At 48.9% G+C, this 15,236-nt stretch overlaps 1 protein-coding gene and 1 long non-coding RNA gene across 4 annotated transcripts in view; one reads left to right on the top strand and one right to left on the bottom strand.

Annotated features, from left to right (window-relative positions):
- Nucleotides 1-4,352, bottom strand: part of AMDHD2 (amidohydrolase domain containing 2) — a 20,383-nt gene extending 16,031 nt beyond the window's left edge. The window contains exons 1-3 of the mRNA XM_034784173.1: nt 4,269-4,352; nt 2,591-2,709; nt 13-117 (exon numbers count right to left, since the gene is read on the bottom strand). Of these exons, the coding sequence (XP_034640064.1) occupies nt 13-95 (83 nt within the window). The 5' untranslated portion in view covers nt 96-117; nt 2,591-2,709; nt 4,269-4,352. The remainder of the gene's footprint in view (nt 1-12; nt 118-2,590; nt 2,710-4,268) is intronic.
- Nucleotides 3,836-15,236, top strand: LOC117884079. 3 transcript variants are annotated; one of them, XR_004647482.1, is made up of 5 exons: nt 3,836-4,480; nt 4,964-5,074; nt 9,199-9,889; nt 13,117-13,271; nt 15,002-15,236. It is a non-coding gene; the product is annotated as an uncharacterized LOC117884079 (long non-coding RNA). The 3 variants fall into 3 exon arrangements; XR_004647480.1 differs by lacking the exon at nt 9,199-9,889; XR_004647481.1 differs by lacking the exon at nt 9,199-9,889 and having other exon boundaries at nt 4,961-5,074.

Genomic DNA, 15,236 nt, shown 5'->3' with positions numbered 1-15,236 from the left:
GCATCTGCTCACCTTTGCAGCTGGTGACTCCTCAGAATCCTGCAGTTAGTGAACTGGAAGATTGGCGCATCCGAGACAGACTTATTAGACGGCATCGTCGGGGCCTTGAGAAAACACCTGAAACAGGTGAAGGGTTAAAATCCATGTGCATGTTATATAAACAACCTGGTATATGAATTATGCCAGCTCTTTTCCAGACCCAAAGTCCAGAGTTTGGTCTGGAGACCAGAGGCCTAGCTAATAGTGATCAGCTACGAGAAAGCTGGGGTAAACAAAATAACATTGCCTTTGCTAAGATCTGCTTGGTCAGTAGAAATGCCAGATGTTGAAGCAATAACTGAATAATTATGAACATAATTGAACAAAGGATCCCTGTTCCTATTGTGTTTCTCCTGAAGGGGAAACAGTCTTCCCACAGATCCAACCTTGAGTTTATGAAATATTGGCACATGTCACTATAATGATATGGCACCCTTCCACCTCCCTTCCAAGGGACCAATGTCCTGCCTTAAGACATAGAGGAGATAATCTCTATTTCCATATGCTTTCACTGTTTCTTTGCTTTATCCCCTAGATATGTACCTGTCGGACAATCAAAGGAGTTACTCCATTCCTATGGACCCCAAATCAGAATTCAACATATATATTTTATACTAATAACATTTTATCAAAGTATTAATCAAATGTTAATTTGCTAACTTGAGACCATGGGCGGAGACATTGTGTAACCTTTTAACCATTGGCTATTGTGCTATCTTGTCTTGCTGCAAAACCTATCCCGGGGTGTGGAACTGCCTACCCCGTCACCTTCCCCCGCCCATGAAAAATCTATATATTTCATTGTAATCAATTGATTGACAGTGTCTCTGAGCCTGATAAGCCAGGTGACACTCCGCCAGCGCTGTGTGTAATAAACCCCTATGCTTTGACCTCTACACGGTGTGGATTTATGTCCTTCACAGGGAAGGGGAATGAGGCAGAGGATGGGATACTTCCAGTAACCCTCATAGAGGCATAGACAGAAGAATGAGAAAGAAAGGGAGGTTAGCACACAGGGCTGAGACTCAGGAGACCTGGGGCGGGTTGGTGCAGAATGAGAGCAAGGAGGTGCTGCTTTGCAAAGAAAAAAAAAACAGAGCGAGAATACAGTAGACAGAGGTCAGCCGGATGGGTCAGGGATCATCAGAGAGTTTGGACAGTGCCTAGTGCAGTGGGATCCTAATCTTGATTGGGGCCTGTGTGTGCTACTATGACACAAATAAATAATTGTGGGGCAAAAGTGGAGATAATGTGTTGGAGATGGAAGTAGGAAAAAAAGGGGAGAGGGAAAAGCAAGAAGAGAGACAACTTAATTTAGTGAATATTTGTGCTCTTTTGTTTTACTGTATTTCCAGGACCATGATTTTCCAAGCTGCTCCACAGACCCTTAAACCTGCATGGAGCTCTTATGAAGTCAATGAGGCTCTGGGGGGCATGGCTCAGCATTCATGTCATGCTCCCCATCAGTACCAAGCCCAGGCCAGGGAAGCTAAAGATCCAACCAGTGGACCAAATTCAGTGATGAGTCCTGGTCACATGCCACCTGAGGCACATTGTGAATATGCTAAGAAGAACGAGGCTCCAAGCATTGGTTCATCCATATGGAACAGTGGATGGGACAGTTACTCGGAGCCCTTAGGCTGCAGTTGCTCACCATGCTGGATTCTAGAGATAAATATTTGGAGGAAGACAGAAAATAACCTGATCTCTGTCAAACTGCACACAAAATGCCCTGATAGGTGGGGGGGTCTGATTGCTGCAGGGCTCCTTATTTATTTAGAGCATTTCCCCACTGAAAGGTTTCAGGTGTTTGCAACTCCACCAGGACCTTCACAGCTGCAGCTTGGCTCCACTTGTCCAGCAGCCGGAGGGGAGGCGATGGTCACCAACACACATGTTTTGTTTCAAATGAGTCTCTGTTTAGAAGCACCCCAAATCCTAAAGCCCTGCTGACAAACAATTGATCCAGGCTAATCTTAAAACACCCTTCAATAGTCACACCAAATTAGAGTGGTTTCTTTGGTTAAACACACACTTTTGTGGGCACAGTTTGTGTCATTTCAGCCAGGTGGGATTTAAAACGGCCAGTCTAGATGCCCTTAAAATGGAGTCTAATGGAAGTAGGGTGACCAGATGTCCCGATTTTATAAAGACAGTCCTGATATTTGGGGCTTTTTCTTACATGGGTGCCTATTACCCCCCACCCTCTGTCTCCATTTTTCACACTTGGTATCTGGTCACACTAAATGGAAGTGATACGGGCCTGATGCAAGTCCATTGAAATCAATGGAGGACTTTTCACAGGCTTCAATGAGCTTCAGATCAGACCACAACAGACCTTTTACTAACATATTACTACCCCTAAGGGCTGCTAGAAATAATGAAGTAAGATTCTCCAATTTAGGATTCTGTGAACAGGACATAGAAGCTGACAATGCAACCAAACTGCCCCAGACTCTATGATTTTGAAACACAACACAATACCATAGGAAAGTCAAGCACAGAGAGTGAGGATAATGAATAGAAGTCATTTGATTTCTTTTCAACTAACCTCAGTTCCTGGGAAGATCACTCTGAGCTGTTCAACCTTTTCAACTTGTGAAATTGCTCCTCTCGCTCAGCATCCCATACTGACTTTAGAAGAGGACTGCACTGACAGTCTGCTGGTACCTGTGGAAGAAACTGTTAAGTATAACCAGAGGTGAAAGTAAGCCGGTCCGGTCTGGTGTACCGCCAAGAGCCAGTACGCCATGCTGGACTGCACCAGCTTCCACAGCTGGGATTAAAAGGGCTCTGGGCTCCCCGCAGTGGCAGGGAGCTCCAGGACTGGGGCCGGGATTTAAAGGGCTCAGAGCTCCCCACCGCTGCAGGGACCCCAGAGCCCTTTAAATCCCACCCACAGCTCCAGCAGCAGGGATGGGGCCGGGATTTAAAGGGCTCGGGGCTCCCTGCAGCCACGGGAGCCCCGAGCCCTTAAAATCCCAGCTGGAGCTGCAGTGGGGATTTAAAGGGCCCAGAGCTCCACAGCAGCCAGAGCTCCAGGCCCTTTAATTTGCCCATGAGCCCCTGGGGCTCCCAGCCACCTGTGCAGCTGGGAGCACCGGGCTGATTTAAAGTCCCTGGGCGCCACAGCCAGTGCCCCAGGGTCTTTAAATCTTGAGAGGCTCCACCTCTTCTGGTTGAGGCCATGCCTTTTCTGGATGAGGCCACGCCCCCCCCCCCCCCCGGACTCCGGCAGTACAGGTAAGTCCTGTAAGTTACTTTCACCCCTGAGTATAACACAGTGGAAATGAAAGCAGAGAGTCTCTGCATATCCCACTCCTTGACTGTCAGTTAGGCCAGACTCCTATTGTAGTAACTGAATACATGATAGCACTACACTGGGGAAAGAATCAAAGAAATCAGCTAGCCTACTACAAACTTTATACCTGTTGGAGACTACTTATGAATGGAATTTGATACTTTCAGGCTGATGCCATTATTTACTATTGTATTACGGTATGGTCTAGAGGCCCTGGAAGACATCAGGGACACATTGGGCTAGCACTGACAACACATAATGAAAAGGTAGTCCTTGCCCCTTTATTCTCTTTCCCCACTTTCCATATTTTTGGGTCCCCCAGGTAGTTTCAGTGGCATTACACCAGCTCTTCTTTTCAGAGCTACCCCGCTAGGTAGATGAGAGGGATTATGCAGTCCAGTGCAAGTCCCACTACTGCTGTCCTACCGGGGGGGGGGGGGGGGGGGGGAGAAATCCACCCCCCTCGGTATCCAGGCACTGATTGGTAGACAGTGTCTCCGCAAAGAGCCAGCACAGTGAGAAGGCAGCAGCAGACAGAGCTGGGGGCAGATACAGAGAGGGTACTGTGGAAGGAGCTCAGACCATGCTTCCTCGCTGGTGGCACCCCATAGCTCTGGTAGCGTAGCCAGGAGGCAGCATTAGCAGAAAACGAGTGTGAGTGGGAGGTGCAGCACAGCTGAGCTCATGTCTATCTCCCGGCTCCCTAAAGCCCCGCCAGCGCAGGGCAGAGGGGGCAGCAAGCTGAAGGGGGAGAATGGAGATCCTTAAGACAGCTTAGCCCGGGCCTCGCTTCTGTGGGTTCTTACCGGGCCGAGGCGGGGTCAGCTCAGCCCGGGCCCGGTTCTCCGGGCCGGGGGCGGGTGCACGGGCAGCTCAGCCCGCGCCCAGCCATACTACCCCCGGCGCGGGGGCAAGGTCCCCACCTTACCCCTACGGTTCGCCCACTCCTGCTGCCGCAGCGCCCGGTCAGGTGAGTCTGCTCAGCTGATTGGGCAGGGGCAGGAAGGCGAGGTTACCCTGAGCACGTGATCAGCAGCGAGGGACTGCCATGATGGGAAGGGCGAAGAAAAGGAGGGTAGTCAGCTGCTGTCGCCATCTTAGGGAGGTCGCTCGCGCGTAAAGCCGAAGGGAGCAGATAGGGTGAGTGAAGGGTCGCTCGACGCTAGGAAGAGGTTTGACGGTTGGATTGCTGGGGGGCGAGTCGGGCAGGTGGGTTGCTAGAGGCAGGTGGGTCACTGGGGGGCAGGTAGCTGGGACAGGTTTGGGCGGGTTAGCTTGGGGGCCGGTTTAGAGGGCAGCTAGTTGTGGGCATATCACTGGGGATGATTTGTGATGGGCTGCCAGCAGGGTTCTGCCAGGCAGAGCCAGAGCTCCTCAGGGGGGCTGGGCTTAGAGGGTTTTGGGGTTACAGGGGATGTGGGGGAAGGAACCTGGGTTCATTTGACCCTTTTCTGAGTTTGTGAGTGGGGTGAGCTCTGCTGCCATGAGAAGAGGCTGTGTCACCGGTCACAATAATGCAATGTGATGAGGGGCATCGAAGTCACATAATTGAAATCAAGTTGCCAGCATGTTGTAATACAATGCTCTGCTTTTAAAAACATCTTTATTCACTTTTCTCAGTAGACTAGAATAGGGACAAGCTACCTTTGCCTTTACAAATGCAATCCTGTTACCAGGATCTGGAATGGTCCCCTGCCCTCATCTCAACGCCCTTTGCAAGCAGCCCCTGGTGAGGTAGGTATTTTTGTTCTATCAATATAATGATTGGCCAAAAGTCACATGACAAGTCAGTAGGCTTTAATTTTGTACCTCCTCAGAGATCAATGCTACCGTGCCAGTCACTTCACAAATGTAAATAAAGTATTTGGAATTAGGTTGACCACATAGCAAGTGTGAAAAATCGGGACGGGGTGGAGGGCAATAGGAGCCTATGTAAGAAAAAGCTCCAAAAATCGGGATTGTCCCTGTAAAATTGGGACATTTGGTCACCCTATTTGGAATGGCTGCAGTTAGTTCCGTGAAAACTCTCCTCTACCGACTCATCTATGACTGCTCAGTTCCTGTGGAGATCAGGCCATGGATGTGGGGAGGATTGAATTTATTTGGTAATTTTGTATCGCCAGATAGCCAGGGCTATGCGGGGTGGCTATCAGGAGGGGATTTTGCCTGAGGCTGCATGGGCTGTTTGGAGAAATTTCTTTTTAAAAGCTTTTTTGATAGGGGATTACTAGGGCGTTGTACACTTCATTACTTCTATAGGCTGTGTGCATTGCATTCCTCCATCCCACCCCACCAGCCCTCTCTGGTGCCCTTGTTGTACTTAAAGTACTGCACAGGATCTTTTCAGGGGGAATAAGACAAAACGCCACATTTATTAGTAATACATGTATTCATGAACACTGTATTAAATGCATATATAATTTATTACACTTACACTCACACACACAAACACTCCGTCTTGTTGTTACCAATTAGTTGCTCCCCTTAACTTCACTGGCCAGGTGAGTTAGATGGGGGAGGGGGTGGAGCCGGGCTTCTGCCGATCCGGATCGATGCTCCCATGTTGACAAGACGAGACCTGGGGTCCTCTGCAAGACACCTCACTTTTATAGCATCTTTCCTCTCATGCAAGTCTATACCAGATTCAAACTCTGTGTCTGTGTCCATTGGTCCTTTGTACTGCTTTCTTTTGAGTGTTGTCCCAATGCTGCAAAGAGGGTGTTTCCAAAAAAAGGTGCTTGCTTCTAACCCCCGAGGCGGACGGTATGTCTGCTTGTTTTTAATGAGACCACTTGACACGTTTTATTGTCCTTGGGTCTGGCTCCCAGCCCCTCTCCAACAGTTGAGGCTGTCTGGAGGTGCTGCCTTCCATGCCTTGCTCATCCACACCTCATTCATTCAACAGGGCAATTGATTAAGAGTGGGGGGGGGAGAGCTCTTGTTCTACTGCTAGCAGAAAGAAATTTTTCTTCTATCTTATTCTATCCTTAGGGGTTATAATATTATACCAAGGGCAATGCAAAGTTTCTAAATGAGGCTTTGATACAAAGTCCCATGAAAACAGAGGTCACACGTGGGTAGATCCACCACAAGGTTATATGAAGAGGCACAATGTAAAGTCATATGAAAATTATTAGAGATTTATCTACACCCTCCCATCCCCCTCTTTCAGGGAACCACCTCCACTCCCTTCCCCCATACCATTGTCTTTGACTCCCCCACTCCTTACCATGCCAGGGGCTCGGTGTGTTCCCCAGTCCTTCCTCTCCCCATACGGGGTCCCCCATTCTCCACCCCCCATGTGCAGGGGCATGTCTCTCTTATACCTTTCTTCCCCTGCGGATTGGAAGGGATGGGCAGGTGGTTGGTGCCATCTCTCTTTCTCTTTGCCTCCACCACTATGGAGAAGGCCTGGGGGGAGGCAGCACACTCAGATGGAGGAAGGAATGAAGCCTCCTTTACACCCCTTTCCATCTGGCTCCCCTGCTGGCTGAGCATCCAGCTCTTAGCTCTCCACAGGCAGAGCCAAGAGCAACTTTTTAAGTGAAAACAGCTTTTCCGGTTGTGACATTACACCCCATATTCTTATTCCATATTCTCTTATATGAATATGGCATGGCTAAGATATGTTTTATGGAAGAGGGGTGTAAAGGGGTTTGTTAGGGTCTCCCCTCTCTGGGGTGGCTGGGAGCCAGGCCGCCTCACTACTGAGGTCCGCTGAGGCAGGGAACTAGCCGGGTGAAGCAGGAAACAGTCAAGGGCTCAGGCCCTCAGGTAGGGGCTGAGCAAATAGTTCAAGAACAAGCCCGGGCCCTGGGTCAGGGCAGGGCAGCAAACAAACAGGGGCTCAGGCCCTCAGGCAGGGGCTGAGCAAATAGTTCAGGAACAAACCCAGACTCCCGGTTCTGGCATCTGGGGCGAGGAAGAGACTGCCACCCATAAGTGGGGTGGCAGGGGGGACGCAGGCCCACCCACTCCACTGCATCCCAGCCCGGGGCCCTAACAGCAACAGGCAGCCTGCTGCTGCGTCAGTGGGGATCCTGGCCACAACACACTGACATCGGCTCTGGGTGTGCCGCAGCCAGACTAGGGTCGGCTGCCCCCGGACTACTTCCTACCTCCCCTTCTAGCAGTACCTGCATCTGGTCAGTGTCCTCCACGGAATCAAGCACCATGGGCTCCTCAGGGTACTCGGCGAGCGGTAGGCTTGGCAGCCCCTCTGGGTCGCTTCCCTCCAGTAGGCTTAACAGCTTCTCCGGGGTCTGGTCGTCCTCAGGCCTTGACTGGTATGGCCAATCCTCAGGTTGGTCACAGACTGCAGAAGTCTCCCCAGTAGGAGCTAGGGCCCCAGCGTCTGGCTTCTCCAGCAGCCAGGCAGCTTCTGAGCCCTGGGATGCGGCTTTTATACTTCCGGTCCTGCGCTTTGACCTTTGGGAGGCAGGTGCAGGCTCCATGGCTCCGCCCACTTTGGCATCCAGAGTGGCTCATCCCTCTCTGGGGCGGCTGGGAGCCAGGTCGCCTCACTACAAGGGGTCATGTGAGGTACTGAAAAGGTTATGATCTACTGAATGTGTTTATCTAATTTGTATGCATTTATCATTTTTTTTATCTGAAGCTAGGAATATTGACCATGTATCTGTATTTCAAATGTGCTACTTTGGGTGACACCCACAACTAGCCCTTCAGGTACAACAATGAAAAAGTCAGACAGCTCCCAGTCAGCTGCACTGGGCAACACAGTATGGGGAGGAGGTGAGCAGCCCTCAGTGGAGAAAGAACAGGTTAAGGACTACTTAGAAAAGCTGGACATGCACAAATGTGTGAGGACATGACCGTACGCTTTCCAGCTTATGGCTGCTCCCACTGCTAAGCCAAAATCCTTAGTTTAAGAACAGGGCCTCAGACTGTCACAATGAGAGAAGGCCGTTACACAGGCTGTGATTTTGATTCTTTCTTTTATACCTTTATAACTAGCTAAATGATAAACATATACTGACATTCTTAAAGTATAGGCCTTTACAGACGGGCCGGAATTTATATCCTAACAATAAATTTGTTTTGTTTATTATTAAACCCAGTTTGTGCAATTTCTAATTGGGGGAGGGAGGAGGCAAGAAGTTGTGCATATCTCTCTTCACATTGAGGGAGAGGGCGAACTTTTATGAGCTTGCCTTATACACAAGACATATTGTGCAGGACAATATACCTTAGGGTCTGCACTCCAAGGGAGGTGGGCACCTGAGTGCTGGAGCAAGTCCCTTAAGCTGAATCTTCCCAGAGCTAATCTCAATGTCTGTCTTTCTGCAGCTGGGTGTAGCAGAGGAGGCTTAAGAGCCTGGCTCAGCAAGACAGGTTAAAGGGGGCTCAGGCTGGCAGAACAGGCGGGCTCAGTAGTATCTCAATACATCAGGTGGCACCTTGAAGGTGGGCAATCCGTCAGATCAGTGTTCCTGATTTTCACCAGAATCAATAGAGTTCGGCCCACTGATACCTAGAACATCCCCTGAAAATTTTGGATTGATCAGATATGATTTCAAAAGTTATCATGTTACACCCAGACAAACCGAGAAATGCCATTGGATTGAGCATAGGACCTTGTTTAATTTGGCCAATTATCATTAGTATTGTGGTAGTGCCACTATAGAGCGCCAGGCATACCTCATTGCGCTAGGTACTATACAAATACAGAAAAAAAAGCTGACCATCTATATGTGTTTTATATCATGTAAATGCCTAGAGAGCTGGCTCGCTATGCCCACTAATGAACTAACATAATTCAGTGAAATGTGAGCCCTTTCTTTGTTTATGGAGCAGAGGTAAATATGTGATTCCAGAACGTCTAACTTCGTTTCTCCAAGAATTTTAGGTCCTTAGGAAAAATATCACACCTTTTGAAAATCATGGCCACAGGTGGTGTCTGGAACTTGGGCAAGGCAAGTTATTTTTCAATATTATTTTTAACCTGACTGTGTCCCTTTAATAGTGACTTTACCTGAGGTCACACAGTGAGTCAGTGATAATCTAAAATAGAATCCAGTTCTGACTCTCCGTTCTAACTGCTAGTTACCTGCTTCTTCCTCTCCAGTGATCATGATGATGACAGCAAAAAGGTTCACTTTTACAATGTTTTCAATCTTCCCATTGACTTCAATGGGAGTTGGATCAGGCCCCAAATGTTTCAAACAGATAAATTACAAGCTGGGGACATCATCCATATTTCCCTTCAGTTTAAGCAAGTGTCTCAAATAGTCCACCTGCTAGCTCCTTCGTTTTGCTTATGTTCTTCTTGCCCCTTAATTGATGGTCCCCTGCATGAGATGGTTCTTCCTTCTCAAGAATTCTTTAATATGTAATTTTTGCTTGTCCACTTGCCTGTTGGTTCACACTCCAGCAACACTGCATAGAAAGACAAGTTCCTTATCAAGTTTTGTATTTGGGCAGGGCACTGATGCAATCTGCTGTCTGGTGAATCACATTGCACACAGATAAATGATAAGGAATTGAATTACGTGTGTGTAACATCTCAGGCTGGCCAGCAATCTAATATAGGTAAGGTTTTATACTGCACTCAGCACCATAGTAGCTGACAATGATGTCAAAGTCCTCATCTACACTATGGAAACTACCCCTTGCTGCCAATGGGTGACAGCAGCAGGGCAGCTGCAAGTTCAGCCAAGGAAAAGCCATGCTCAGCAGCGTGTCGGAAATCCTTAGTTAAGAATTGCTCAGAGCAGGTTTGGAACGGTTTTTCTGAAAGGGTGTGGAACACAGGTTGTTCCTGCCCTAATAGGTAGTTAAACCATGTTCAGCGGCACCCATCACTGACCCTTTGGGACTTTTACTGGAGTTTAACCCATTACTGAGCCCAGCTGTTGTCAGTAATGGTTCATTTTCCAGCATGGTCATAAGCTGAAGAAACAGGGAGGCCATTTAGAAGAGAGAAAATGCCATCCACAAATACATTCCAATGCCAGGCTGTTTGCTCAAGAGGGAGAGTGCCTTCTGAAGGTGCAATATTGTGTGTATGCATAAAAAGGTGAGTGTGGGCCTCACACTCTACTATGAGATCAAAAGGACATGTTGGTATGTGCAAATAAATGTGAATAGGCTTGTTCTACCTCCAGAGCCAATTTGGGGAGAACTTCCCAGATTATGGAAGAGAAATTTATTTAAAATGTAAATATTCATTGCTTAAAGATGTTTAAACTGCAGTTAGGGATGGTCTAGGTATACTGAATCCTGCCTTGGCGCAAGGGGACAGACTAGCTGTAATCCCTTCCAGCCCTGCATTTTTAGGATTCTGTTTAATATCCATTGATTAAGGATGTTCTGACTTGATCTGGCATATTAATAAGACTTTTTTGACACCTGCATGACATGAGTTCTAAATATGGCAGGCGACCAGCTTGGCTTAACAGTGAAATCCTTGCTGATCTTAAACGCAAAAAAGAAACTTACAAAAAGTGGAAGATTGGACAAAAGACCAGGGAGGACTATAAAAATATTGCTCAGGCATGCAGGAGTGAAATCAGGAGGGCCAAATCACACTTGGAGTTGCAGCTAGCAAGAGATGTTAAGAGTAACAAGAAGGTTTTTTTCAGGTATGTTAGCAACAAGAAGAAGGTCAAGGAAAGTGTGGGCCCCTTACTGAATGAGGGAGGCAACCTAGTGACAGAGGATGTGGAAAAAGCTAATATACTCAATGCTTTTTTTGCCTCTGTCTTCACGAACAAGGTCAGCTCCCAAACTGCTGCACTGGGCAGCACAGCATGGGGAGGAGGTGATCAGCCCTCTGTGGAGAAAGAAGTGGTTCGGGATTATTTAGAAAAGCTGGATGAGCACAAATCCATGGGGCCGGATGCATTGCATCCGAGGGTGATAAAGTAGTTGGCAGATGTGATTGCAGAGCCATTGGCCATTATCTTTGAAAACTCATGGCGATCGGGGGAGGTCCCGGATGACTGGAAAAAGGCTAATGTAGTGCCCATCTTTAAAAAAGGGAAGGAGGAGGATCTGGGGAACTACAGGCCACTCAACCTCACCTCAGTCCCTGGAAAAATCATGGAGCAGGTCCTCAAGGAATCAATTCTGAAGCACTTAAAGGAGGGGAAAGTGATCAGAAACAGTCAGCATGGATTCACCAACGGCAAGTCATGCCTGACTAACCTAATTGCCTTCTACGAGGAAATAACTGGGTCTGTGGATGAGGGGAAAGCAGTGGACGTGTTATTCCTTGACTTTAGCAAAGCTTTTGATACGGTCTCCCACAGTATTCTTGCCGGCAAGTTAAAGAAATATGCGCTGGATGGACTATAAGGTGGATAGAAAGCTGGCTAAATTGTCGGTCTCAACGGGTAGTGATCAATGGCTCCATGTCTAGTTGGCAGCTGGTATCAAGCGGAATGCCCCAAGGGTCAGTCCTGGGGCTGGTTTTGTTCAATGTCTTCATTAATGATCTGGATGATGGGATTAATTAATTGCACCCTCAGCAAGTTTGCAGATGATACTAAACTGGGAGGAGTGGTAGATATGCTGGAGGGTAGGGATAGCATACAGAGGGAGCAATACAAATTAGAGGATTGGGCCAAAAGAAATTTGAGGTTCAACAAGGACAAGTGTAGAGTCCTGCACTGAGGATGGAAGAATCCCATCCACTTCTACAGACTAGGGACCGAGTGGCTAAGCAGCAGTTCCGCAGAAAAGGACCTATGGGTTACAGTGGATGAGAAGCTGGATATGAGTCAACAGTGTGCCCTTGTTGCCAAGAAGGCTAACGGCAGTTTGGGCTGTATAAGTAGAAGCATTGCCAGCAGATCGAGGGACGTGATCATTCCCCTCTATTCAGCATTGGTGAGACCTCATCTGGAGTACTGTGTCCAGTTTTGGGCCCCACACTACAAGAAGGATGTGGAAAAATTGGAAAGAGTCCAGTGGAGGGCAACAAAAATGATTAGGGGGCTGGAGCATATGACTTATGAGGAGAGGTTGAGGGAACTCAGGGGGAGGGATAGCTCAGTGGTTTGAGCGTTGGCCTGCTAAACCCAGGGTTGTGAGTTCACTCCTTGAGGGGGCCATTTGGGGATTTAGTTGGGGATTGGTCCTGCTTTGAGCAGGAGGTTGGACAAGATGATTTCCTGAGGTCCCTTTCAACCCTAAGAATCTGATTCCATGAACTGGGATTGTTTAGTCTGCAGAAGAGAAGAATGAGGGGGGATTTGATAGCTGCTTTCAACTACCTGAAAGGGGGTTCCAATGAGGATGGATCTAGACTGTTCTCAGTGGCACCAGATGACAGAACAAGGAGTAATGATCTCAAGTTGCAGGTTTAGGTTGGATATTAGGAAAAACTTTTTCATAGGAGGGTGGTGAAGCACTGGAATGGGTTACCTAGGGAAATGGTAGAATCTCCTTCCTTAGAGGTTTTTAAGGTCAGGCTTGACAAAGCCCTGGCTGCGATGATTTAGTTGGGAATTGGTCCTGCTTTGAGCAGAGGGTTGGACTAGATGACCTCCTGAGGTCCCTTCCAACCCTGATATTCTATGAAGAGGTTGCAAGCCAAAGGGTGAGTCACTGAACCTGCTGAAGGATGCATGCATAATAGCTTGAAGCTTTCTCCATGCTGCTGGAAAGAGCAAAGCAGTCTGTGCTTAGATGTACGACTTTGAATCCTACCTAATCACTAGGCTGTAACTACAGGAGTCAACCTACCTTTGCCCAGTTTCTAGAATATTTAATTCTGCTTAACTTTTGTCTGTTTCAATTTTCTCTATTTTCAGTGCCACATTGACTTTATTTGAGAGGATCAGAACTGCCAACTGTTATTGGAAGTTTCTGAAAGACCTGAGATTAATGCATCAGAGGAGGCCAATGAGAGACAAGGATGCTAGCGTGAGAATGGATCAAAAGTATGGGGAAGGCTCATCTCCAAAAGGTACTGATAAAGCTGCTAGCTGTGACCTGATCTCTAAACAGTTTGCATTATGTACACTCTAGATTGTTCAACAATTCCAAACCAACCAACATGCCAAAGGGATCTCAGCTTCTGATCTCTCATGTACACTCACTCAGGTATCTAAAAAATAGTCTTAATCCTTAATATCTGGTCTGAAACTGGTTTCATGGATGACCCGGAGAATACATCAGTCTGGGACTCTCATGCTTTCATGGGGTTTCATCTCAGTATGCACGACCCAAAGAGGAAAGAGGTTTTTTAGGCAGTAATTATAATTTTTAACCCCTTGTCTCCACAAAAGGAACAGAGGCTGACAGTCAAATTGGCAGCCCCTATGGAGGGAACGGCATAAACATGGCAGCCTGAAGTGCTGACAAAGAGCCATGATTGAACCAGTCAGCATGGCTGCTAGGCAAGTGAGAATGGAGAGAAGACTTCAGTCTACGCTACATGCACCTGGTTACCTCTAGGAAAGATTGGACTGAGCCAACTCTTAACCAAGAGCAGGGGTCTCAAACATGCGGAGCTCTTCCCTGCAGCCCGTGGAGCTCCCCACGCCTCCCCCCGTTACTTCCTGTCGCCGTCAAACTCCCCTCACCCCCGCCCCCCCCGAGTTATTTTCTGTGTCTGTTAAGCTCCCCGTGCACTGCTCCCCAATGTTTGGGGCACCTGCCACCCCCACGCGCCCCCCCGGAGTGTCTCCCGGCACCCACTTGCTGCCCCGGACCCTGGAGTCTGCAGCACATGGGTCACCAGCATACGTTGAATCCACTCCGCTCTGCAGGCTTCCGGCAGGTCCTAGTGTCCCTCTGCACTAGGGCCAGGGCAGGCTGCCCTTCCCCTGCCCTTCTGCCCTAGTCCTGAGCCTCTCTCTTCAGTGAGGTGCTGCCACACTGGAGTCGTTCTAGGTAAGCGGCGCCAGGCCGGAGTCCGCACCCCAACCCCCTGTCCGGAGCCCCCTGCCCTGAGCCCCCTGCTGCACACCTCCTGCACCTCAACCCCCTGTCCGGAGGCCCCTGCCACATCCCACACCCTCCCGCACCCCAACTCCCTGTCCTGAGCCACCTGCCACATCCTGCACCCCAACTGCCTGCTGCACCTCTCCTGCACCCCAATTCCCTGCTCTGAGTCCCCTGCCGCACCCTGCAGCCCGACCTCCTGCCGCACCCCAACCCCCTGCTGCACCCCACACCCCAATTCCCTGCCCTGAGCTCCCTGCTGCACACCTCCTGCACCTCAACTCCCTGCCCTGAGCCCCCATCACACCCCGCACCCCTCCTGCACCGCCTGGGGGCAGAGAGGGGGTAGAGTTGGGGTGAGGACTTCAGGGAAGGGGTTGGAATGGGGGCAGGGAAGAGGTGGGGTAGGGGCGGGGCCTCATAGAAGGGGTGGAGTGGGGGCGGGGCCAGGGGCAGCAAGGGGTGGGTGTCAGTGATGCGGCCCTCAGGCCAATGCACTAGTCCTCATGTGGCCCTCATGGTCATTTGAGTTTGAGACCCGTGACCAAGAGCCTGATACTTCAAAGTCAATGAGAGTTGCAGATGCTCAGCATTTTGCAGAAGACATTTTAGATTCTCCAGGATTGGGACCTATAAGAATAGCTGTACATACTAGGTGCAAGGTGTTGCATTATAAAGCTTTTTCAGGGTTTTCTAATGCTTTTATTGATGTTATTTATCATTTATTATTTGTATTATCATACCACCTAGGAACCCCAGTCATGGACCAGAAACCTGTTGTGAGAGGTGGTGTGAAAACACAGCAAAGCCAGTCCCTGCTCCAAAGAGCTGACAGTCTTGGATTTGGAACATCAATACCAAAACCAGTTTGACCAAGAAAGAAGACACATTCAAAAATTTTAAGGACTTAACATCTTTAATCCCGTCCCTTGCTAATGCTGGGCTGCCCGGGCCGAGGGAAGCACGAAGCTGCCGGGGAGAGGGG

The sequence above is a fragment of the Trachemys scripta genome, chromosome 10 (assembly GCF_013100865.1).
Source record: "Trachemys scripta elegans isolate TJP31775 chromosome 10, CAS_Tse_1.0, whole genome shotgun sequence".
Classification (NCBI taxonomy): Eukaryota; Metazoa; Chordata; order Testudines; family Emydidae; genus Trachemys; species Trachemys scripta.
This window is presented reverse-complemented; position numbering and strand designations above follow the sequence as displayed.